General features: G+C 42.4%; 3 protein-coding genes across 3 annotated transcripts; 1 reads left to right on the top strand and 2 right to left on the bottom strand.

Annotated features, from left to right (window-relative positions):
• Window positions 1-93: 93 nt before the first annotated feature.
• Window positions 94-7,570, top strand: naa35 (N-alpha-acetyltransferase 35, NatC auxiliary subunit). Its single transcript, XM_037483295.2, has 23 exons — window positions 94-220; window positions 1,230-1,358; window positions 1,467-1,500; window positions 1,675-1,789; window positions 1,943-2,017; window positions 2,316-2,483; window positions 2,620-2,686; window positions 2,807-2,850; window positions 2,966-3,016; window positions 3,493-3,576; window positions 3,690-3,804; window positions 4,266-4,444; window positions 4,644-4,703; window positions 4,884-4,990; window positions 5,178-5,244; window positions 5,425-5,523; window positions 5,660-5,838; window positions 5,944-6,080; window positions 6,185-6,252; window positions 6,332-6,472; window positions 6,629-6,751; window positions 6,857-6,937; window positions 7,082-7,570. Exons 2-23 carry the CDS (start codon window positions 1,238-1,240, stop codon window positions 7,139-7,141), a joined length of 2,175 nt encoding a protein of 724 aa, XP_037339192.1. The 5' UTR covers window positions 94-220; window positions 1,230-1,237; the 3' UTR covers window positions 7,142-7,570.
• Window positions 7,571-10,673: 3,103 nt separating this feature from the next.
• On the bottom strand, window positions 10,674-15,472 carry golm1 (golgi membrane protein 1). Its single transcript, XM_037483297.2, has 11 exons — window positions 15,204-15,472; window positions 14,078-14,219; window positions 13,785-13,964; window positions 13,577-13,631; window positions 13,362-13,464; window positions 13,053-13,176; window positions 12,516-12,669; window positions 12,105-12,329; window positions 11,810-11,986; window positions 11,496-11,594; window positions 10,674-11,117 (listed from the first exon to the last, which is right to left on the bottom strand). Exons 2-10 carry the CDS (start codon window positions 14,204-14,206, stop codon window positions 11,497-11,499), a joined length of 1,245 nt encoding a protein of 414 aa, XP_037339194.2. The 5' UTR covers window positions 14,207-14,219; window positions 15,204-15,472; the 3' UTR covers window positions 10,674-11,117; window position 11,496.
• Window positions 15,473-15,803: 331 nt separating this feature from the next.
• Window positions 15,804-22,964, bottom strand: LOC119225532 (G-protein coupled receptor-associated protein LMBRD2B-like). The gene is made up of 18 exons (XM_037483447.2): window positions 22,816-22,964; window positions 21,886-22,106; window positions 21,589-21,698; window positions 20,635-20,733; window positions 20,342-20,509; window positions 20,014-20,224; window positions 19,832-19,906; window positions 19,644-19,748; window positions 19,368-19,551; window positions 18,676-18,857; window positions 18,396-18,529; window positions 18,125-18,230; window positions 17,888-17,985; window positions 17,657-17,760; window positions 17,385-17,431; window positions 17,116-17,230; window positions 16,691-16,784; window positions 15,804-16,601 (listed from the first exon to the last, which is right to left on the bottom strand). Exons 2-18 carry the CDS (start codon window positions 22,057-22,059, stop codon window positions 16,538-16,540), a joined length of 2,070 nt encoding a protein of 689 aa, XP_037339344.2. The 5' UTR covers window positions 22,060-22,106; window positions 22,816-22,964; the 3' UTR covers window positions 15,804-16,537.
• Window positions 22,965-23,191: the final 227 nt, after the last annotated feature.

Raw genomic sequence — 23,191 nt, 5'->3', positions numbered from 1 at the left:
CGGCATTACCTTCACCGATGTATAAGTTGTATATAGTTTTGTATCTAGACTGACTGAGTTTTAAGCTATGAACTGTTCATTGAAGGCTTGCGCTTCATCGTGACGTATAAGGACTACATGTCCCTTGATGACCGAGGCCTATGACGTGGAATCTGTGCGCCGAGTTGCACGGTCGTTGACTGGATCTTTATTAGCTACATGGTTAATACAACACATTAAGGTACGTGCACATTTAAAACGGAAATATGGATTACTAATGGCAGTGCTGTTTTGTTTAGAAGATACTCAAGCTTTGTTCGTGGGAAACGTCCACTGTGGGCAACATTAGCTTGTTAGCACTCGTTATTACAAGCTACTTTTACGTTGGTGATAGTTAGCAGACATGTCCTGTTCCTCTTAACGTTACGTCTTTTGATATCTTGTATAAATCACCTGAAATTCATTTTTGAGCGTACCTTGAATTTGTAAACCTTACATGTTCAGATTATTCGTTTCCCATATGTAGATGATCGAGCCAAAGTAGGCCAATACGCTGACACACTGGGTAACGTTACTTGATTGTCATGTTAGCTAATACATAACGTTGGTTTTGTTGTTTTCTTCTCTCAATCCTGACTGAAGGAAATCATCACTATATTTTTTGGACCTAATGTAATTTTTTTTATCAGATTGCATCAATTTCAGTGCGTTCATGAGAAACACAAATCAAGTATCTGCCTGCCTCTATTCTCATTAAATATCCATATAAATCGACATCCAAATTGCTTATAAATGTGCTTCAAATATTTTTAACTACATATTCCAGAATGAGTCATTCGTATAGAAGTGAGTATGGTCCATTAAACTCCCATCACAGCACTGACATAAAAGGCTGAGACTTTGCAGTGCGCTCAGGCGTAACATTTACTCCTTTTTAGGCTCTAATTTAATATTCAAAAGTCAGTTCAGAGTTTGATGTCAATCCTCTCCCTTTGCCTGAAATAATAACATACCTTACGTTCAGCTTGACAGAGGTAGATGTTTTTAAGAACATATTGTGGTAAGGTGTAGGTTGACAATGTTTTTAGTCTGACAAGAGGGAGGTGACTCTCAGTGAATGTTGTGTTGACGTGATCTGCTTTGCAGTCACACGCCAAATCTCTCCCCCTGGTTAAATGGATTCTTGTGACGTCTTCTGCTTTGTAACATTTTTAGCAATTCATACTTTTTCCCTTTGTGTTTCTCTTCAGTAGTCACCATGGTGATGAAGTCGGCAGTTGATGATGATGATGCTGGCTGGGGTCTGGGCATCCCAGAAAAGATGAAGAACAATGCCAACTGGGTTGATATCACACATGAATTTAAGGGTGCATGCAAAGGTACGGGCTCTGCAAGTGGCTGCGCGTGTGGTAGTATGTGTACAGTTAGAAAAGCACTCATGTGTTCGTTCTTTTCCCTTTCCTTGTCCTCGTCCTTAATTCATGCAGAGTTGAACCTTGGAGAGTTGCTTCATGACAAACTGTGAGTAGAAGAAAGGGGACAAAAAGTATTGGAATTTGTGTGTTTCCTTATTGCATGAACATGTCAGGATTTAACAATAGAGGTATCTGCATCAGCTATTTGATCAGTAGGATTGTTTGAATCTTTATAAAAGCACATAAAACGCAGACATCAATCGTTCTGCTGTGTTGGCAGGTTTGGCCTATTTGAGGCCATGTCCGCCATAGAGATGATGGATCCTAAGATGGATGCAGGAATGATTGGAAACCAGGTCAACCGGAAAGTACTCAACTTTGAACAAGCTATCAAGGTACAGTACCGCTGCCGTACAATGAGAATATTTTGGAGTGGCGGCTCTGCTTACTTTCCTTAATTTGAAATGTACAACTTTGAGTGCATTTACTTTAGTTTGTTGTATGTATATGAAATTAACCACATCACTTGTATTACCTTATTGTTTTAGGAAGGTGCCATTAAAGTGAAAGACCTTAGTCTTCCTGAACTAATTGGGATCATAGACACAAGTTTCTGCTGTTTGGTGAGTTCTCACTTTCTTATCATGTAAATGTTCAACGAATGTAGAGGTTTGAATTTTAGTAGCAGCATATTTTCTCCTCCCAGCAGGCCCCCTTCATAGGGAAAAGATTAAAAAAGTTTAGTGAAGTTAGTCTTTTGCTAAAGATCAGTGGTCAAGGTATTAACACTGGGCAAAGATTTTCTGCAATATTGTATAATTTGGAGAGATGAAGTGCAAACAGAATTTTTTTTAACTAGTGTGTTCCCATTGATTTTTATAGCAGCTCAACACTCATGTGCGCCTTTGTGTTTATTCCTAGATCACATGGCTGGAGGGTCACTCCTTGGCGCAGACTGTGTTCACCTGTCTGTACGTCCATAACCCCGACCTGATTGAAGAGCCAGCCCTCAAAGCCTTTGCACTGGGCATCCTGAAGGTGTGTGACATCGCCCGAGAGAAAGTGAACAAGGCTGCTGTGTTCGAGGAGGTAAGCAACTTCAAACATTTGAGCTTTTGCTGAAGCTTCTAGAATATATTTATACATCCAACTACAATTGGCCGTTGATAACTCAGGGTTCTATTTACATGTGGAAATGCTGATTTGCTGTATATTCTTCCTGTAGGAGGATTTCCAGGCCATGACCTACGGCTTCAAGATGGCCAATAACGTCACAGACCTGCGGGTGACAGGTACAGTATTGTGATAAATCATTGAGTCGACAGCTTCACGTACTGACAACATGAGTAATACCTTTGTCTCAGAGAACAAAGCTGAGGTAATCTCATTCGCTCATTTGGTCTCCCTACCAGGAATGCTGAAAGATGTGGAGGATGAGTTACAGAGGAAAGTCAAGGTATTTGTTCTCGGCAAGTTGAAGCCACGGTCTTTGCCATTTAAATACAACCCGGCTCATAGGAATGCAGAGTATGAAACTGATTCTAAAGTGTTTTTCTCACCCACTTCCTCAGAGCACGCGGATTCGGCAGGGTGAGCAGCGGGACCCGGAGGTCGAGCTGGAGGTACGTCGGGCCAATCCTCCATGTTGATGGAGTCTTGTTCAGGGCATTTTACCATTTAGATCATCTGAAAGAAAAGCACTAGTTGCTTCTGATGAATGTGATACAGTTTCAACAACAAAATACATCTGAAAGGAAACCATTTATTTTTTATTAACTTGGTGAGTATTCCAACATTTCAGCCCCAAAGTAAACTTGCAAACCCTCCTTCTAAATATCTGCCTGTTATAATTTGTATTGCATATATTGTCTATCAGATTGTGAGGCTCATAAGACCTCTGGAGCCTCTAGACTTTCTAGCTCTAATATTACAGGAATGATAATAATGAAAGAAAGAGGTAATATACCCAAAAATGGACCTCGTCTGGTAGGTTTTTTATTTATTGTGCTTTGTAGCTTTGTATCAGCTTGAAAGAAAATGAAATATTAGCTTTGCAGTTACGCATAATCCTGAAAGGTCTCGTACTTTATTTTCCCAGCATCAGCAGTTTTTGGCACTTTTCAATAGAATCAAGTTCACACGCCTTCTTCTGACTGCCCTGATCACCTTCACCAAGAAAGAGGTAATGCACTCAGAATGGGCAAATGAAAGAGATTACCACTACCACGTGGATTTAAAAATGTTCTTCTGCTTACAACGAGCAGTGAAGAGGTTTGTATTTATTCTCTTTATCAGACCAGCTCGGTGGGCGAGGCCCAGAAGCTGGTGGTTCAGGCTGCTGACCTCTTATCAGCAATTCAAAGCAGCATTCAGCACGGCATCCAGTCACAGAATGACACCACTAAAGGAGGTAACGCACTCTCATAAACTCACAAACTGGGTTCAGCATTCAGCTTTTTTTAATTGCCTTCCCCCCCATCCAGGACTTACTTGCCCTGTGCTTGTGCCCATACACAACATGTTATATTCTTAAGCGCCTATCAAAAAAACAATAACAAAGGCTGTTCATTTCCATTGTTTCTATTGAAATGCTCATTTTGAGGCCAGAGCAAATGCTGGCTCTAGATTTCCGTGCATCAGCCATCAGTAGAGCTCCCACACCCATTGCAGGTTTCAGATGGTTCAAATCTGCAGACTAAATGTCAATAAATCACACCCACTGGCCCTTTTATTCATCATCATGACAAAAGAGACAACACACACCTCTTCACTGTGAAACATTTCCACACACAGCGCTACAACAAGTCTGTGAAAGGCATGAAGACTTCTTGATGCCTGACCTCTGTTAACCTTTAGTGTTCTTCCTTCCAGACCACCCCATCATGATGGGCTTTGAGCCCCTGGTAAACCAGAGACTGCTGCCCCCTACTTTTCCTCGCTACGCCAAGATCATCAAGAGGGAGGACATGGTGGCTTACTTCAGCAAACTTATAGAACGCATCAAGACTGTCTGTGATGTGATCAACACCACCAACCTGCATGGCATTCTGGTAAACACATTCCCACACCTTACTGTGCCGTCTGAACCAGTCACCTTCAACAGCTTCTGCTCTTGTCTGTGTTTGTTGGATTGAATGCTTGCTATCGGACATTTCTTCAGGTGGTCATCACCGCATACATACACACGCGTTCTAGAACACGCAGTATACGCATTTAATTAATAGTGTGCTTATGGGTTTTATTTTAAAGGACTTCTTCTGTGAGTTCAGTGAGCAGTCTCCCTGTGTGCTCTCCAGATCTCTACTCCAGGTGAGCTCATGACACCATTTAGATTTAGCTTTTTTTTTTTTTTTTTTACAGAGTAGGTGGTTTGTGCACGTGTGAAACAATGAATAACCTCTTTGAGGGGATATCTTTAGGTAATCTCGTAAGCGTATCAGTTTAACATCAGGTGATTGAGAATTAAAGGGATTGTTTTCCAAACTCCAGACAACGTTCCTGATAGATAATAAGAAGGTGTTTGGGACTCACCTGATGCAGGACATGATTAAAGATGCCCTGAGATACTTCGTCAGCCCACCGGTCCTCTCCTACAAGTAAGTGTCGCCCTAAACCCCTGAACAAGAGACTCCTTTATATGCTGTTCAATTTTCAAAGTGATTTAAAGGGTGTGTTTTTGGAGTGTGTGTAGCATGACACGCAGACTCTTGAGTGAGCTCATTGTGTCTCGATCAGCCACGTCCAGCTCATTGTGTGTCTGTGTGCGCGCTTTTGTCACTTCAGGTGTTGTCTTTTCAACAACCATCAGGCAAAGGATTACATTGACTCCTTTGTTACGCACTGCTCCAGGGTATGTTACCTTTACTCTTCACTTTCTCTTTGTACTAGTTTCACTAATAGAATGCTGTGTAGACCTCAGGCGGAAAGCTTTAATATTCCTTCCTTTAATAAGACCCGTCAAGCGATATTTAATGGTGACAGGACATATTTTATGTTATTTATCTTTGTGTCTTGTCAATTCTTCCTGCAGCCATTCTGCAGTCTGATCCAGATCCACGGACACAACCGAGCTCGACAGAGAGACAAGCTGGGTCACATTCTTGAAGAGTTTGCCACACTGCAGGACGAGGTGAAGCGCAGCCGTTTCCTCCGTCACATTCCTGCCTTTTCTTTCTCTTTTTCACGATCATGTCCTACTCCGAGAGGACATGTGTGGTTTTATAATTCATGAACCCACTACTAAATTCTTCTGTGGTGCTCTGCAGGCAGAGAAGGTTGACGCAGCCCTGCATAGCTTGCTGATGAAACTCGAGCCTCAGCGACAGCATCTAGCCTGCCTGGGCACCTGGATCCTCTACCACAACCTGAGGATCATGATCCAATACCTGCTGAGCGGCTTTGAACTCGAGCTGTACAGCATGCATGAGTACTACTACATCTACTGGTGAGTAGTGCACACACACACACACACACACACACACATACACAATTTTTTAACTGTCAGTGTGAACAGGCTTTAATTTTCACCTTGTTTTTCTTCTGCCCGCAGGTACCTGTCTGAGTTCCTATACGCGTGGCTGATGTCCACTCTGAGCAGAGCCGACTCCTCTCAGATGGCAGAGGAGCGGATCATGGAGGAGCAGGTGAAAGGACGCAGCAGCAAAAAGACCAAGAAGAAGAAAAAAGGTGCGGCGCGGGGTGGCCTCCATGGCCGAATACGGAGGTGAGCTCTCCTTGTAGAGTAGCTGCTCGTCCAATCACTGATGTGATGTTTTGGGTTTCCCCTGCAGTTCGCCCTCTCAGCAAGGAGATCACCATGAGCCAGGCGTACCAGAACATGTGTGCTGGCATGTACAAGGTACAGACCTTTTGACCCCTCTCCCCTCCTATTGAACACACGCACCGTTGTGGTCTGAAGCCTGTGTGTCTCTCCTCAGACGATGGTCGCTCTGGATATGGACGGGAAGGTGCGTAAGCCTCAGTTTGAGTTGGACAGCGAGCAGGTTCGCTACGAGCATCGCTTCGCTCCCTTCAACAGCGTAGTGACCCCCCCACCTGTGCACTATATCCAGTTCAAGGTACTTTCGATGTGGACCAAACATTATTTTTGTGCTTCTCCAACTCTATTTCCTCATCAGATTCCCCTTCTCCTTTCCTTTTCACATTTTTTTTCTTTTTTGTCTTTTGTTGGATTTTCCCGCCCTCTTTGACTTTGCCCTTCTTGCCCTCTGCAGGAGATGTCCGATCTAAAGAAGTACAATCCCCCACCAGGCTCCGCTGACCTGTACATGGCCGCCAGCAAACACTTCCAGCAGGCCAAGCTCATCCTAGAAAACGTACCCAGCCTGGACCCCGAGGTGAGGACAACTCCTCCTACTGTGAAGGGAAATGTTGTAAATAGTTTGTTTTGTACTCTTGTTTTGACCTTTTCTCAACTATGAATAACCTTTTAATGATAACAGGTGAACCGCATACTGAAGGTGGCCAAACCCAACATCGTAGTCACAAAGCTCCTCGCCGGAGGCCACAAGAAGGACACCAAGGTAACACGAGCAAAACATGGCGTGCATGCACATTAGCCTCAGTGGCATTCGATGATTGGGATTTTATGAGTTTGTGTTTAACTTAGTTAACGCACCATGTTGGCAACACTCTGTTGACTGAATTAATTTCCCTGCATGCTTCAGGTGCTCCCGGAGTTTGACTTCTCCGCTCACAAGTACTTCCCTGTGGTCAAGATAATCTGATTGTGCTCTGCACTGCGGGTTGATTATTACGTCATAAGAAACACCGGCATCAGCGAAGACCATACCCTGACCTCGACAAGTGTGCAGTGGCCCTGACACGCTCTGCATCTGAACAGTGTGTGTGTGTGTGTGGGGGTGGGTGCAAAATGCGGCAAACTGTTGTGTAAAAGGAGTGTTTGATACACTTGATTTTTTTTTTTTTTTTCCCGAACCGAGAGATTAAGTCGAACCAGACAATTCCCACCTGAACCTGAAGGACTGCCAATGTCTACATTTGCATCTTTGGAAATCTGTTTGTTTGTGTGTGTTTGCTTTGTTACGGTTTTAAAAGTGGAGATGTAATGAGAAAGCTAATGACTGCATATCATTCAGTCATATAAAACCTTTGTATGTATTTATGTGCTTATTTGAATGAAAATTTAAAACGTGGGAAGACTACAGTATCTTGTTTTACTTCAGCACCAGTTTCATCTGCATCCGGCAATTGTGAAACCTAAACGGGACCATGTGCAGAGAAGCCTGTAGAGCGATGTTGCAACACACTTAAGATATCCAAAATACACAATCAACAGCAGTGGTAGTGATACTTAGGTTTCCTTCCTCAAACCGATTGTCCAGTTCGCCAGCAACTGCCACACTCCTATTCTGTCATTTTTAATGACTTAATCCAAGTCAGTACAAGTGTCTTCTGCTCTTTTTACGACCAATTAAAACATGTAGATTACCAAACAGACCTGCAGGACTAGAGGCTCAAGTCATTCATTGGACTATTCTTCTCCACCGTGGACATAAGGTCCAATATTCACTCTGCTCTGACTCCAACTCCTCAGGGTTAAATCTCTTTAACTTCTAAAAGTCATGTTCAAAAGCTTGCCTCTCATTTTGTCTGTATCTCTGCATTGGTATAACCATTCATAGGATTTACTCGTGTGATGTTTTTATCACATACTGTATGCTGGTTACATAACTAAATGAATCACACATGAAACCACTTACTTGATAGTGGTAATAAAACATGTTTTATTCTCTATCATCAATCAAACCTACAATCATTTAATCTTTTTACATATTTGCTCCACAGTGTAGAATAAAATCGTCAAAATGAATTTAATCAAATTTATAAATATCAAAACTTACACGGACACATGAAATGACGTAATAAAAACTAGATTTATCCTGACCGGTTTACCAAAAAGACAAAAGCAGACAAGACACTTTGACATGAATGACTTTGAGCTTTGTTAGTTACAACAGGTTTAAACACTTTGTGTTCAAAGGGTTTACATTAATCAGTCATCAGCACTCCAATCCTGTATTTGTATGGTGTCTTGTAAAACATGATGGCTATTACCCAAAAAATAATTATATTACAACAAACAAAAATCAAAAGGGAAAGTAACTTGTAGATGGGCATTTATATCACTGTGAATATTTTCCTTGAGTTCAGATCATGTTTGCACAGCTCAAGTTATTTCTCAATTGTGAAGAGACACAAAGCGGTTGAGCAGCTTCCTCATCTTGGAGATGTTGTAACAAGCACATGATTCAGGAATAAACTGTTGATACCTCAAAAAATAATGTAAATAAAAACTAAGTGTGTAACACGCCTCCACAATTCACCCCCAATGCAACTGACCGTCGGGGAACACTGCTGTACACAGAATCAATAAGGCATAATAAATGAAATGTTTCATTAACTAGCATCCTTGAGGAGATCCAAACTATTCCCCTCATTATAGTCTAAAAGTGTTGTTCTACTGTTTTACATTCAACGTTGTGAAAAGCTACTAAACCATTGAAATGCCCACTAAATCCAACAAAGTGATGCTTCAGAAAGATTGCTCATTGAGCAAAATATCAATGACAGTCGCATATACACTCACCGGCCACTTTATTAGGTACCCCATGCTAGTAACGGGTTGGACCCCCTTTTGCCTTCAGAACTGCCTCAATTCTTCGTGGCATAGATCCAACAAGGTGCTGGAAGCATTCCTCAGGGAGTTTGGTCCATATTGACATGATGGCATCACACAGTTGCCGCAGATTTGTCGGCTGCACATCCATGATGCGAATCTCCCGTTCCACCACATCCCAAAGATGCTCTATTGGATTGAGATCTGGTGATTGTGGAGGCCATTTGAGTACAGCGAACTCATTGTCATGTTCAAGAAACCAGTCTGAGATGATTCCAGCTTTATGACATGGCGCTTTATCCTGCTGAAAGTAGCCATCAGAAGTTGGGTACATTGTGGTCATAAAGGGATGGACATGGTCAGCAACAATACTCAGGTAGGCTGTGGCGTTGCAACCATGCTCAATTGGTACCAAGGGGCCCAAAGAGTGCCAAGAAAATATTCCCCACACCATGACACCACCACCACCAGCCTGAACCGTTGATACAAGGCAGGATGGATCCATGCTTTCATGTTGTAGACGCCAAATTCTGACCCTACCATCCGAATGTCGCAGCAGAAATCGAGACTCATCAGACCAGGCAACGTTTTTCCAATCTTCTATTGTCCAATTTCGATGAGCTTGTGCAAATTGTAGCCTCAGTTTCCTGTTCTTAGCTGAAAGGAGTGGCACCCGGTGTGGTCTTCTGCTGCTGTAGCCCATCTGCCTCAAAGTTCCACGTACTGTGCGTTCAGAGATGCTCTTATGCCCACCTTGGTTGTAACGGGTGGTTATTTGAGTCCCTGTTGCCCTTCTATCAGCTCGAACCAGTCTGGCCATTCTCCTCTGACCTCTGGCATCAACAAGGCATTTCCGCCCACAGAACTGCCGCTCACTGGATGTTTTTTCTTTTTCGGACCATTCTCTGTAAGCCCTAGAGATGGTTGTGCGTGAAAATCCCAGTAGATTAGCAGTTTCTGAAATACTCAGACCAGCCCTTCTGGCACCAACAATCATGCCACGTTCAAAGTCACTCAAATCACCTTTCTTCCCCATACTGATGCTCGGTTTGAACTGCAGGAGATTGTCTTGACAATGTCTACATGCCTAAATGCACTGAGTTGCCGCCATGTGATTGGCTGCTTAGAAATGAAGTGTTAACAAGCAGGTAGACAGTTGTACCTAATAAAGTGGCCGGTGAGTGTAATCCAGAGAGGAAACTTCCATCTTGTTTTAAGCTTAACTTTAGTTTTCACAGCATCAAAAGAAGCTTCTGTTTTCATTTCATTCCGTTTGACTGGCTTTAGCATGAAGATGACACGGCTGGACAGGTTCAAAGTAATACCGTGACGTTGTTGTGGACCATGGACGCAAAGTGAGCGTCCTTTTTTGGAGCGACTGTGTGCAGGAGGAGCTGAAGGCGTTGCTTGGATACCGTTGAGCCTGTGATGCAGTTCTTTCATTGGGAGCCCTTATTACATCATTCAAACCTCATAACCTAAAAAGTCTTTATGGAGTAAAGTTAAACAACACGTCTAGCAACATAATCAAAAGCAACTGATTGTTAGGACGTTGACATGTTCATTTTTTGCGAGTCTTGAGATGCTTGAAGTTATGATGAAGGAACACTACGATTAAGTGTGTGATGGTAATTAAACACCCAATAATATTTTATTTTTAATTAAAACACCTAAACATCCAAAAAGAGTGAGCACCATCACCACCATAAAAGCTGGGGGTTAATGTACACAGTGAAATGCATTTTAATGAACACCATGAATGTTCCCGGTTGGCTCACATTTGCACATTTCAGTTTTTTTTATGGCCCTTTCGGAATACTGTGAGATGACACGGAGCAGTAACTATTCTTTCTCTAATACAGAGAAAATGTAATCGAATCCAATGCAGGGAAATCAATTGAGATTATAAACTAAATTAAAAAACAGTCCAGGAGGTAAACTTCTGAAATCAAATGTAACAAGTCTAATTTGTAGGGGTTGTGTTTGGAGGGCTGCATTGACCTGTCGGCTGAAGTTGTGCTTCCTCGTGTGGTGAGCAGGCTCCTTGTCTACCTCAGCAGGCTCTGCATGAAAAAACAATATTATGTTAACCACACCTGTGTTTGTATTTTGTCTACAGCAAAAATAGAACGGGTGAAATATCTAATGAGCCACAAGAAATGCAATTGAACTCTTTACTCTTTGCCGAAAAGTAAAAGCTGCGACATGGATATAGTCAGCATGACACATGCGAAATATGAGATGTGAAACCAGGTTATTTACTGATAACAGTTCAATCTTTATGGAAATCATGTTGATCTTTGCACAAACAAAGCAGTTTGTACTTAGATAGCAGGGCCCCCACAATGATTGATGAGTAATTTTCAATCAGTGTGTTGAGTCTGTGTTTTATTAACCGTAAACCGTCAGTGTGTGCGTGTGTTTGATGTGTTAATGAGTACCTTAGATTTGAGCAAGCTCAGCTTGTTTGTCTGCTTCAAACTCGCCTTCGTTCTCATCATCTCCGTTATAGTCAGCCAGCTCCTCTTCCATGTCCTTGTCTGTCACAAAGTACCACGTGGTAAGCAACACAAAATGCATGCAGAGGCCTTTTCATCCATCTGTATCAGTAAATAACTTTCCCCCACTCAAACGTATCATCTGGTCTTCAAAGTCAACTGCACTCGAAGACCGAGTACTCATGCTCTCACAAGTCCACACACACACACACACACACACACACATTTCTGTTTTAATTATATTGAAACACGAGTACCTATAGTTTCAGTGTTTTTACGCTGTTGTTGTTGTTGTTGTTTCTCCAAATCGACGTCACTCAAATCAATTTCATCGTCTGCATCATATTCTTCCGGCTCCTCGAGTTTCTGATCAATGGGGATGTTAGCTGCCCTCTCCCGGCCAATCAGCATGCCTTCCAGCCCGGGGTCTGCCTCTGGAGACATGACGCAATTGTTTTTTGTGTAAAATTTTACCTCTTCACTGGGAAAGCCTGATTAAGAGAAGAAATAAAACATACTATTTTACTGCTTTCAGTGAACTGGGTCCTCTACCTGCTGTCCGAGCGTCCTCCTCGTGAGCATCCATCACCTGCAGATCTCTATCCTCGGTCAGGTTGTTCTTCAACGCCTCCCTGGGGTCGGTCTCTCCCTCCTCGGTTTTGACAGCTTCCTCAGGTGGTAGCAAAACGTCCTGCTGGACTGCAGCAGCTGAGGGAGCAGACTGGGACTCGACTTTGGAGAAGTCCTCCAGAGGCAGGTCCACTTGGGCATCGGGTCCTGGTAAATAAGAGGGCAGGAAGCGAGCGAGGGTGCACGCTTGTTACTGTAAATCTACTGAAAGTCACACAAAATACATTGCATGCACACTATGGCACACATGCTTATATGTCAGTGTCATTACATGCTTTGCAAAGTTACATTCAGGAAAGAAGCCAAAGCAGCCAGGACCCCCCCATCTGTCACCTTTGTTTACGATGATCTCATTGGTCAGTAGTTCAGGTGGATCACTTCCCTTGGGCTGAGAGAGGTCGGCTATTTGGCTCACAACAGTTACTGTTTTAACCGAATCAACCTCAGTCATCACTGTTTTGCCCTCTTTAGTTGCTCCAGCTGTTCCCTGCAGAACAGTAAAAAAAACATACATCACATTACTTTGTCATCAAAGTGTAAAAAGGAAGAAAAGGCAACTTAATGCTTTTAAATGGATTTCTTTTTGGATGAAAATCTACTTCTGCATTTGCAACACTTGCATCAAAACAGACTACAGAGAATCACTTTTATAGCTGTGTTTTTCATGATGGCCGCGTTGAAAATAATTCCCACGCCTGATGAGGGGCCGTTTTTCTGAATCACTAAGAAACGGCAACATATGTGCTTTCGACACTTCCCGGAGTTCGACTGGTAACAAAAGCGGAGGATGGGAACAGACTTAATACAGCCAATACTTGGTTATACCCGGTTTATATTCTTGCACTTGGTTTAAGCAGGAAGGCGACATACCTGTGGGGAGACAACCGAGGCTGAGGAGAGTTTATCCATTTTCTTCTGAACTTCAAGTTTAGCAGCAGCCAGTCTCTCATCACACAACTCCTTCTGAGACAAGACCTGGGACTGACAATGGGTCCTATACATGTGTAGAAAGAAGCAAGCAGACACACGTGTCTACGTGTTAACCAGGAATGACTGACGCACAAATCCACTGTATTGAAGCAATGATTAAAGCTGAGCTAATGATCCAGATTACAGATTACAGTCTGTCACATACATTTACCTGTACTATATAATTGATTCAAGGAATATTTTACTTACATGTCAAAGGTGAGTTTGTTGGTGAGGGTTTTGATGTTGCCTTGGCAACTCTGTAGCTCCTTCTGAAGCTTTCCCAGGTCATCGTTTACCTGATTAAACTGACCTACAGAACATAACACACAAGACACATTAAGACCCACATGAGAGTTAAGATTTTAACTAACAGCGCTCTGTTGGATGCTAAACAATGTTGAGGGACAGTAGTTTAGAGTTGCCTTTGAGATCCTGCATCTTTTTGGTGCTGGAGGAAATGTTCTGCTGCAGTGTGCCCTTGAAATAAAAAAGAACACAGAAATAAGTGTGAATTAACAACAGTGAACAAACAACAGTAAGTACAAATGAGGGCCCCAAATGTGTCAGTAGTTTCTAAACAATATATGAATAAAAGAATGTTCCCCCTGTCTCGTTACTGCGTGTGTGCACCTTCTCTTGGCTGCAGGTGTTCTGAGATCCTTCCAGCTGTCTCTTATAAAGGCTTTCTATGTGGCTGATCTGTTCCTTCTGTCTCAGGATCTCCTCTTGGAATTCGTTCTTCTTCAACTCCGTTGCTCCTCGCTCTGCTGCTCCACGTCGCACCTGGCCTTCCAACTCATACAGCTTAGTCTGTGTAACACACGCGAGACAAAAGGCAATGGCATGGAGGGAAGTTGCACTGTAAACTACGGTTGGAAAACCCCCTTAAACACACACACAAACACACACATAAATGAACCTACTTGTAGCTCCAGGTTGCGGGAGCTTGACACCCAGTAGTTGAAGCCCAGGACCAGGATACAGGCGATAAGAGCACCGATCAAAAGAGGGGGAGACCTTCCTCCACGACGACCGTTTACCAGTCCACCCATAGCTGTCTACAAGCTGCAAAGGACAGAGAAAGAGAGAAACCGCAGCCAGGGTCAGTGCACTTCCCATTTATGGTGTCATTACATGTTTAAAACGAGTCATTTCTGGTGTTGCAATTGCATCTGCTTTTTGAAGATGGTCAGGCCGATATGAGGCTGGATGTTGCTGATGACATGGCTGACACGGTCCTTTGAGGAGGCTACAGGGGTTTTGCTTTTTTTGCAGGTTGCTTTTACAAACCTTAAACAAACCTCACTGCCAACCCTGCCGGTGTGGGGCTTGTAGCCAGAAACCAAAGAAACAAAGAATAGGCTATATGTTCATACAGACATATTAGTTTAGCAGGTTAGCAATTACAATAGTATAATCACATTCCAAAAGCAGGGGCCACACCCGTGAATGGTCAATGGCATTAATGAATTCATCCTTATTTAGTTTAGGTTTAATATTAAAACATATAAACCGACACCATAGTAATAATCACGAGATAAACTCCACAAACTACGGCTATAGGGGATCCATCCCGTCTGATCCCTGGTGTTGTGAGCGAGGACCAAAGACGTCTGGTAACCACCGAGCTCTCTAATGGTGTTGTTTACATTAAAAAGGGGGCACAAGGGAGTCACCCCTCAGAAGACGATCTCACGTCACAAGCATTGCAGTGTGAATAAGAGTATGCTACCAAATCCCAGGGCGGGCCTAGCGACGTTAAAACACGGCTAGTAACCGGACTGAGCTTCATCTTCATCTTTCTTTGGGCAAATGCTGTGACATCTACACGGCGGAGGGTTAGCGCGAGAGAGACATCGAGGTCAGAAAGGAGCTAGCGTGTGTTGATGGGCGTCACACAGACGTGGGTTTACACGAGATGAGAGGTTTATAGTCAAATGTAATAACAGAATACAATTAAAAATATACAAAAAAGGGGGTAAACGATGAAGAACTAACGTTGAGCGTTATCTGTTTTCCTACTTCAATTCGAAAGCGACGTTACCATACCTCGTCCCCAGTTGACGTTTTCTTTAGTTGGGTTAGCGGTTAGCTAACACGAGCAACAATAATCTACTTGATACAAAAGACGAATCAAGTCGCAACACATTAATTAAATGTTGAGCGCAGTATATAGAGTGATACTCAGTAATTTATGCGACCATCTGCCAGCGTTTCTCCAGCAATTGTCTGCGCGATAGCGCCAAGCAGTTAGCTCGGATGCAGTTAGCTCGGATGCACTATTGCCATACAAACAGTAACGAGACTAGCAGCGTCCGGGGACAGCCTGGTGCTGCCTTCGCTTGCTGTAGGAAAATGGAAACTTGGACTATTTCCCTGGTACGATACATATCACCTAAACAAATACATGTATACCAATGCCTTAAATATGAATAAAGGCATAGGTTAGATTGAGTTCTAGAGTAAAAATTATAGTAAGGCATTCCTCTTCCAGTAAATCTTTTGAATCTTTAACTTGTCGACTTCTGATCATGGTTTTATAGTTTACGAAGTGCTCTAGAACGCAGCACTGTTACTGGTACGGTTCGGGATAACCGTGTAGAATCAGAAATTAAATCAACAATCAAAAACACAACAAATATAACACTGCTTTATTCAGTACTACCTGAAGTTTATATAACTTTTCAGACATTTGGACAACCTCTTATAATATAAAAAAGAAGATTTGCATTAAATTAGGTCATTCATCATCTAATGAACATTGTGAGAATGGGTTAGATTACGATGTTTTAATGCATTATGTTGGTATGCAGAAATACAAAACATATACACCCTTACGGAAAATAACTGACTAAAGACTACAAATTACGTATAAACAAGTCATTTCTTCCCAACACACAAACTACACAATGAAATATGTTAGGATGTTGATATCTTCCCATTGAGTATATCAGTTAGCATATTATTTTGTTTTCACAACTAGCAGAGTGGCTTGTTTTTTATAAATGAAATGTATGAACCTGTGTTGTGAAATACTTAGACAATAATGCATTTCCACATGAATTGTGTGGATTTCGCTAAATTACTGCAGATTAATCCCATTTATCCATAAATCAACACTTGTAAAACCCTAAAACTATATATCAAATATACATTCAACAGGAGTCGGCTCTTCAAAAACCGGTTAATCACAGTCAGTGCTCTCTTCCAGTGAATACTAGTTATATACTAGTACTAAACGATTGTATCTTCCTCTTTATTTCCTGAGATACGGTATCATCCTTTTCATTCAGGCTCTCTTCAAGAAGATGTGCATTTTTAGTCTTTCTTTACGTTCCAGCTTGTTTCAACTTTCTTCGCTCCTCTTCTATGCCTCCAGTGTATCAAACGTCGTCAAAGATGCCTGTCCGAGGAGGGGACAGAGAAAGGTAACGTGCTCCTGTGGATCTACAGTGTCAGAAACAAGAGTGTGGGATTAAGGAAGCATGTTGGGAGTTTTATTCAGCTCCAAAAAAAAACACGAAAATTAGACACACCTTCTGTTTGGTGAGTCTTCATCACTGGAATGATCTCGCAGTAAGCCTCTCTTCTGCTCCGCCTCCTCTCCATCTTGTCTGGTGAATGTGACCACTGAGAAAGACAGAGAGCAATGTCTACACTCTGCACTGTGAGCAAGCAGACCTCTTGATAGATAAAACGCCACAAAACAAAACATAATACAAAAAATGGGAAATCAAACAGTTTGAAAAAACCCTATTGTTATTCATTATATAATGTTCAAATAGCTTTTAGAAACACTGCCATATATCATATTCCATGCTAGTTTCCATAGTTTAATCTTATATTCCGGATGGCAGCCCGTTTACGGCATCTTATGTTTACACTTTGACCTGCACTGCTGTAAATCCTGTGAATTTCACCCTTGTGGGACTTAGAAAGGATAATCTTATCCTATCCTTACCACTGTTCTTGATCTCTGTGACACGGCTGCTCTGGTCATCGCTCAACTCAGTGTAACCTGCTCTTGTTCTTGTTCTTCCAGTAGCCCCATGAACGCCATACCGCTCCCTCCAGGCCTGAGACCCAAAACAAGGCAAAAAAGGCACCATAAATAATTGTTAACGCTGAACACAAACCAATAGAAACGACAAGTGAACCGACTGGGAGGGTTTTTGGGGGATTCTAAGAAAACTGTCAAATAAATAATGTTAAAGAGAAAACTTTTCTAACCCATCTTCGATTTTCTCCATCCTCCGATTTCTGTATTTTTCTTCTTTCTACAAAAGAACAAATCAAGGGTTAATAAGGTTGAAGCGGTGACGTCCTGGCGACTTTCAGACATACAGCAACAACTGGTTGTGAATTAAGGTATAAAAAAAATAGATGAACCATAACCTGCTCACAGACTGATAAGTTTACCAGATTCAAGACAGGAAGAATTGATTAATCCAGTCTGCAATAAGGGTGCTAAAACAACGTGACTGAATTTGGGATGAATCTACCTCTTCTGATCAGTTCCCTGCCTTCGTCCACCAGGTCGGCGGTTAAGTGGTCGTCAGTCATGTACTGATGGAAGCCTAGTAGGTTCAAACAGCGAGAACCCAGGCTACAAGACACACCAAAAACGTTTTATCATCATGACCTATTACATATGACCAAAACTATGCATTAATGCACTATTTGTATCATGTTGTTAAAAAAAGAGTGTTAGCGGTGAGTGGTTATTGGCTTACCTGTAAAAAGTGGCAAAGCAGAGTAGCAATACTAGCATAGGATAGTAGATGTAGAAACCATCCGATATAAAATACAGCACACGCATAGAGCCCATGATCTGACAGGAGGGGAGTGAAGGGGATCATTCAGTACTCCAATTGGTTTGAACGCATACATCATTTGGACTTTTCTACAAATGTTTGTTTTGCGATAACAAACTCAAGTGCGTTATATGGGCATGTTTGCTTTGGACTCACAGAGGTGTAGGATGTCTGTATTCTGGCCTGGTGCGAGATGGCAGAGTCCATGTGAATCAGGCCCAGAAAGTTAAGGCATAAAGGAGGGGTCAGACGACAAAAGAGCCTGAGAGTCAAAAACAAAGAGAAGCGACTCCGATGTCACTACACATGACGTGAGAAGACCACACTGAATTGAACTGTAGAAGATGCTTACATTGATGTCAGAATGCATCTTAAGGACATTGTGTGAAATAATGATCTTTTATAATGACTTTTATGAGGAACTTACATGCCGCTGAACTGCAGGCTGTAAGCATCAGTCTGGTGATGTGGCACCAGGTGGTAGTAGTTGAAGACTCGTATCCTGAACACTGTGGAGTAGACGCAGACACACAGGAAGAGGATGCTGACGAAGCACACCATCTGGTGGAGAGAAACAAAACAAGTGGCGACATGAGGTGGGTGAACACAAGATTTTGTAAAGAATTTACACCCCGCTGTGCATTTGTTTCATTAATCTTCGATACGCTCGAGCTTGATGTGCAGATTTTTTGTCACCAAGTACCCACCTCAATACAAATGTAGTTGTGGTTCTTTTCAGCCATCTGAACAAAGACAGCGAAGAGGGAGAGGACCGGGTGAGTCGTGAAGAAGGTGCACTCGGACCAAACGACCGCAGCCGAGAGCAGACACAGGAGCACTGCCAGTAGCCTGTAGAAGCCCTGCCTGAACACACACTCCCAGTACCACTCTGAGACGGACAAACACACACATTTTTAAGTTTAGCGGCATACTTTGAGGCAGTGACACCTAGTCCACTAATGCAATTAAAGTAGGAGAATTATGGGGATCCATTATGTATAAATAAATAAAACGAACTGTGCAAAAACAGAAAAAAACGTTAGTGCAGGTATTTGTTGATGAAGGCCATGAAATGTGAGAAGAAGCTACTGTGCAGTTCTAAAAGCATTATAGACATTTAAATTGTTTGTTTGAAGATCAAATCGACTGTTGTTGCCTTACAAAGTGAATGATTTCAACCCTTGGTCACCTTTCTTATTAGAAGCCAGAGTAATAAAAGTAGCAGCAATTAAGACACAAAATGCAATTAATAAAAAGTCAAAGAAACACAAAAGTTTACCTTTAAAAATAGGTAAATAGTAAATGATCATGGAAATACTAATCATAAGTACTGCCATTAGGTTTCAAAATTAAGTAGTTGAGAACCTTCCCTACTTTCTATCTGTAAGTCTGAACTCACCCACAGTGGGAGTGTAGATGAACCGATGGATCCAGCTGGCGTGGCGTTGTGACGGGGAGCTGTGGATGAAGTGTCGGATCGGGCTGCTCTGGCTTTTAGCCACATCTTCTAGATGAAAGGCCTCATCTAACAAGATAGACCACTGAACCTGAGTCTGGCCGTGACTCTGCACAGCAGAGATGACCTGAAACACGCACAGGATTCACATTTGGGTATTTTAGCACAGTTTGTTTTAGAACCACAGTGCAATATTAACAAAAAAAAACAAGTAATTACTTTTTTATGCAGCTTAATCAAGCCTCTTTTGGTGGGAAGGACATTCTGCTCACCACCAGAGCTTTCCACAGTTCTTCCCATCTCTTCTTTATACTCAGTGGGACACTGAAATGAGACGACGCTCTGATGAGGAACCCGATCGTAAAACACTGCGAATACAACATTAAACATACGCATGTGTTTCTCACCTTTGTAATGATGGTGTCCACACACTTCCTGAGACAGTGGTTGTTCCGGACAGATTCATGGACGCCTGCCACCTCCTGAAAATAAGAAGTATGTCAGTTTAAGTCAAAATAAACTCCAACTTATTGAATGCTGGAATCTCTTTGATACTTTTAGTGCAAAATAATTGTATATAAAATCTCACCTCCATAACATCTGCCAGATTCTCCTCTGCCGCCACTTTCTCAGTGGCAACTTTAGCTGCCTTGAAGTAGGTCTTTGCCAGCAGGTAACCATGGGACGACGAGAGCCAATGAGAGCGTGGGATCTCCACTAAGCCATAGCCTAGCAAAAGCACCAGAAGGAAGAGGCCCCAGGTGTTGGCGGCTGTGATGCCAATGGTCTGGAGCTCTCTCCTGCGCAGGTTTTGCAGATATATCAGTGACATAAACCCAGCTTTTAAAACCACCACAGAAGAAATTTGGTCAAATGGTCATTTAATGTTTCCTAAATAGAGGCTCGGGTTGACTTACCATGTGAATTTCCACTGCGGGTGAGCAGCCACGTAGACGAGCAGAGAGATGAAAATAAGGAGGTAGGTGCCATAATAAATAGCATTTTCAATGAGAGCCGTTTTTATCTTCCCAACTCTTGAGAAAGCTCCCGACCGCGCATACGACTGCATGAAAGGCAACAGCAGCCTGTGCACACACGGACAGGCAAAGGAAAAAGTAGATACACCAAAACACAACTGTATACAACAGGTGGAAGACGCAGCAGTTGAACCCAAAGTTTGAATGAGTGACTGAGCGTGTGAATATCTTACCAAGTAAGAAACTGGGACGTCCAGTATACAACCCTCCAGAACACTGGCAAAATGCCATCTGGTATATAACTCCACGGCTCCTCACAAACCTTTAATATACTGGAAGACAAAAAAAAGAAGAGCTCACATGAAAGAAAGAACACAGTGAACACATGTGCCTCGGGGTCGAGTCTTTTTGGCTACTGACACTTGGTCAGAGGAGGTTCCTCTCCTTCACTTAGTTTCCAAATTAAATAAACGCCTCAATGGGAAGTGGCATCAATACAAACTTGAAAGGAGATGCTGTTTATGGAAAGAGATGTTGCTGCTGGATGTTATAAATGTAATTTGAATTCTGTGAGAACCAAAATCATTCAACTTCATGGGGCCAGAGGTTGAGTTGTCAGACATGAATGTCTCGAGACCAATTATCCAAATAGTACCATCTAGAAGACTGGATACAATTACATGAGACAACATGAACCAGCCCTTAAAGTTACTAATGTATACTGACTGGTGGAAGAGTAAACTCTTAAAACTCCTATTTTTTTATCTCCACAGTTTGACAGCTTCAGAGAAAGCGTATTTCAAATGCAATGCCATGAAAATAAAATGTGTTTCTTGGATGTTAATCAATGAAACAAGTGAGTGATTAACTAATTAACCAAACCGTAAAAAAGTCACTCTGTCTGCTGTTTGGATGAAAACTCCCCAAACTCATGTGCAGCTTGAACATTGATAACCTATATATCATGCATGATTAATAATAATTAAAAAATCAACATCGTTGCAGCTGATTAATTCATATAGATTATGTGCTATGTGAAAAAAACGTATATATCATGATAGAAGATTTTGGTTATATCCCCCCAGCCCTGAGCCAAAAGAGTAGCCATATCATGTGACATGATGGTAGAAATACACTTCCTTTTAATGAGCCAACCTTGTCAGTAAATCAAATATCATCTCATTTACCCGACAGTCGGATGAGCAGAGGAGTTGTGGTCCGTCTGATTAGTGCGTCTTGCCGGAGTTACAGGCGTCGGGTGGATTGCGTTGTCCAGAATGCACTGCTTGTAGATGGTCTAAAAGGGGAGCAGATTTTACACAGTCAGCTCAACGGCGAAGCCTTTTCATCGCATTACACCGTACAGGTACAAAGCCAGAAGGCTTCATGAATGAACACAGAACCACAAAGAGACTAAGTAACATCCCGTTGATGCTCTATTGATCCCTGATGTTGACACACACTTCAAACTTTTTTTTTAATACCGTGCTGACGTCGAGCGGCAGGATGAAGACGATGAGGAAGCAAAGGTACCACGACAGCAGCGTCCCCAGGAGGACCATGCGCTGCTGCCTCCGCAGATCTCCATAGCGCTGCAGGAGGTAGAGGGCCAAGAGGAACACCACCACCACCACAACAGCCAGCGCGGCACCACTCATACTGACGGATGATGAGGCAGGCGTCAAGAAATCATTACGACGTCACACTGGAGGCGGGGGAAGAGACACGCAGAGACGAGCCGGTTGGATATCAGCTCTCATATGGTGGATAACAGGAAGATACAGTGTGACCTAAACAAAGTCTACCTGTAAAAAGTTATGAGTCATAGAGAGAGAGAGAGAGAGAGCAATGGGAACTGAAAGAAAAACTTTACATTAAAGGAAAACTTGAATATAGAATTTCTGTTGATGTAGAACTTCCATTTAAATATTTTAGCAGACTTTATAGCAAACATTATAAACGTACTGAAGTGCAAGCGTCGTTATTTAATGGATCAAAGGTGGGTTGGAATGAGAATAGAACTGAATGGCTTTAGAAAATGGTGACGTTATAAATAAAATACGAATGATGAATAATTTGTGGATTAGGTGCTTTTTTATAATTACAGTTACACTAGTAGTTTGACTTTCAAATAAGAAAAACCGTGTTGTGTTACCACATGAAATCGGTTCTATATCCTTGTAGGCTACTTGTATCTATTACTTTTGATGCAATCATCGGAAAAATCGTCTTTTGTTTCTAGCAAGATCTGAATTGCGGTGACCGCAAAATCTATTCACGATTCCTGTTCTCTGGCCACTGTGGTCATGTAGAAAAAGCACAACAAAGCGCCACAAGGATCACAGAGCGCACCGCGGTCTCTTATTGGCGACCATCAGCCTGCCATTAAATTATTAACAGGAAGTGATTCTTACCTTTAGCTGCGTCCTCTCGGGCCCACGTCGGTAGAGCAATAAACGGTCTGAATGACACAGTATTCACGTCGGGTTTCTGAGACGTGAAGCCCGACAAATGTACACAACCTTTAAAAACTACATTACGTAAGGCTCCAATTCCACGCGCTCTTTGCTTACGCAGCGAGGGGGTTTCTGGGTAATGTAGTCGAGCAGTGTCGTCTCTCAGACCGGAAACCACGGATCGGGACCGCTGCGGTTTTAACACTCCGACAGCCAATCAGACCTTGTGATATGTTCCTCCCCAAGCCAGTGGTAGAAAGTACCTCAATTATTCATTTGCATTTATTAGAATGTTCCGTGTCAGTTGCACTACAAATATCCTTGACTGCATTTT

This window comes from Pungitius pungitius, chromosome 5 (assembly GCF_949316345.1).
Source record: "Pungitius pungitius chromosome 5, fPunPun2.1, whole genome shotgun sequence".
Lineage (NCBI taxonomy): Eukaryota > Metazoa > Chordata > Actinopteri > Perciformes > Gasterosteidae > Pungitius > Pungitius pungitius.
This window is presented reverse-complemented; position numbering and strand designations above follow the sequence as displayed.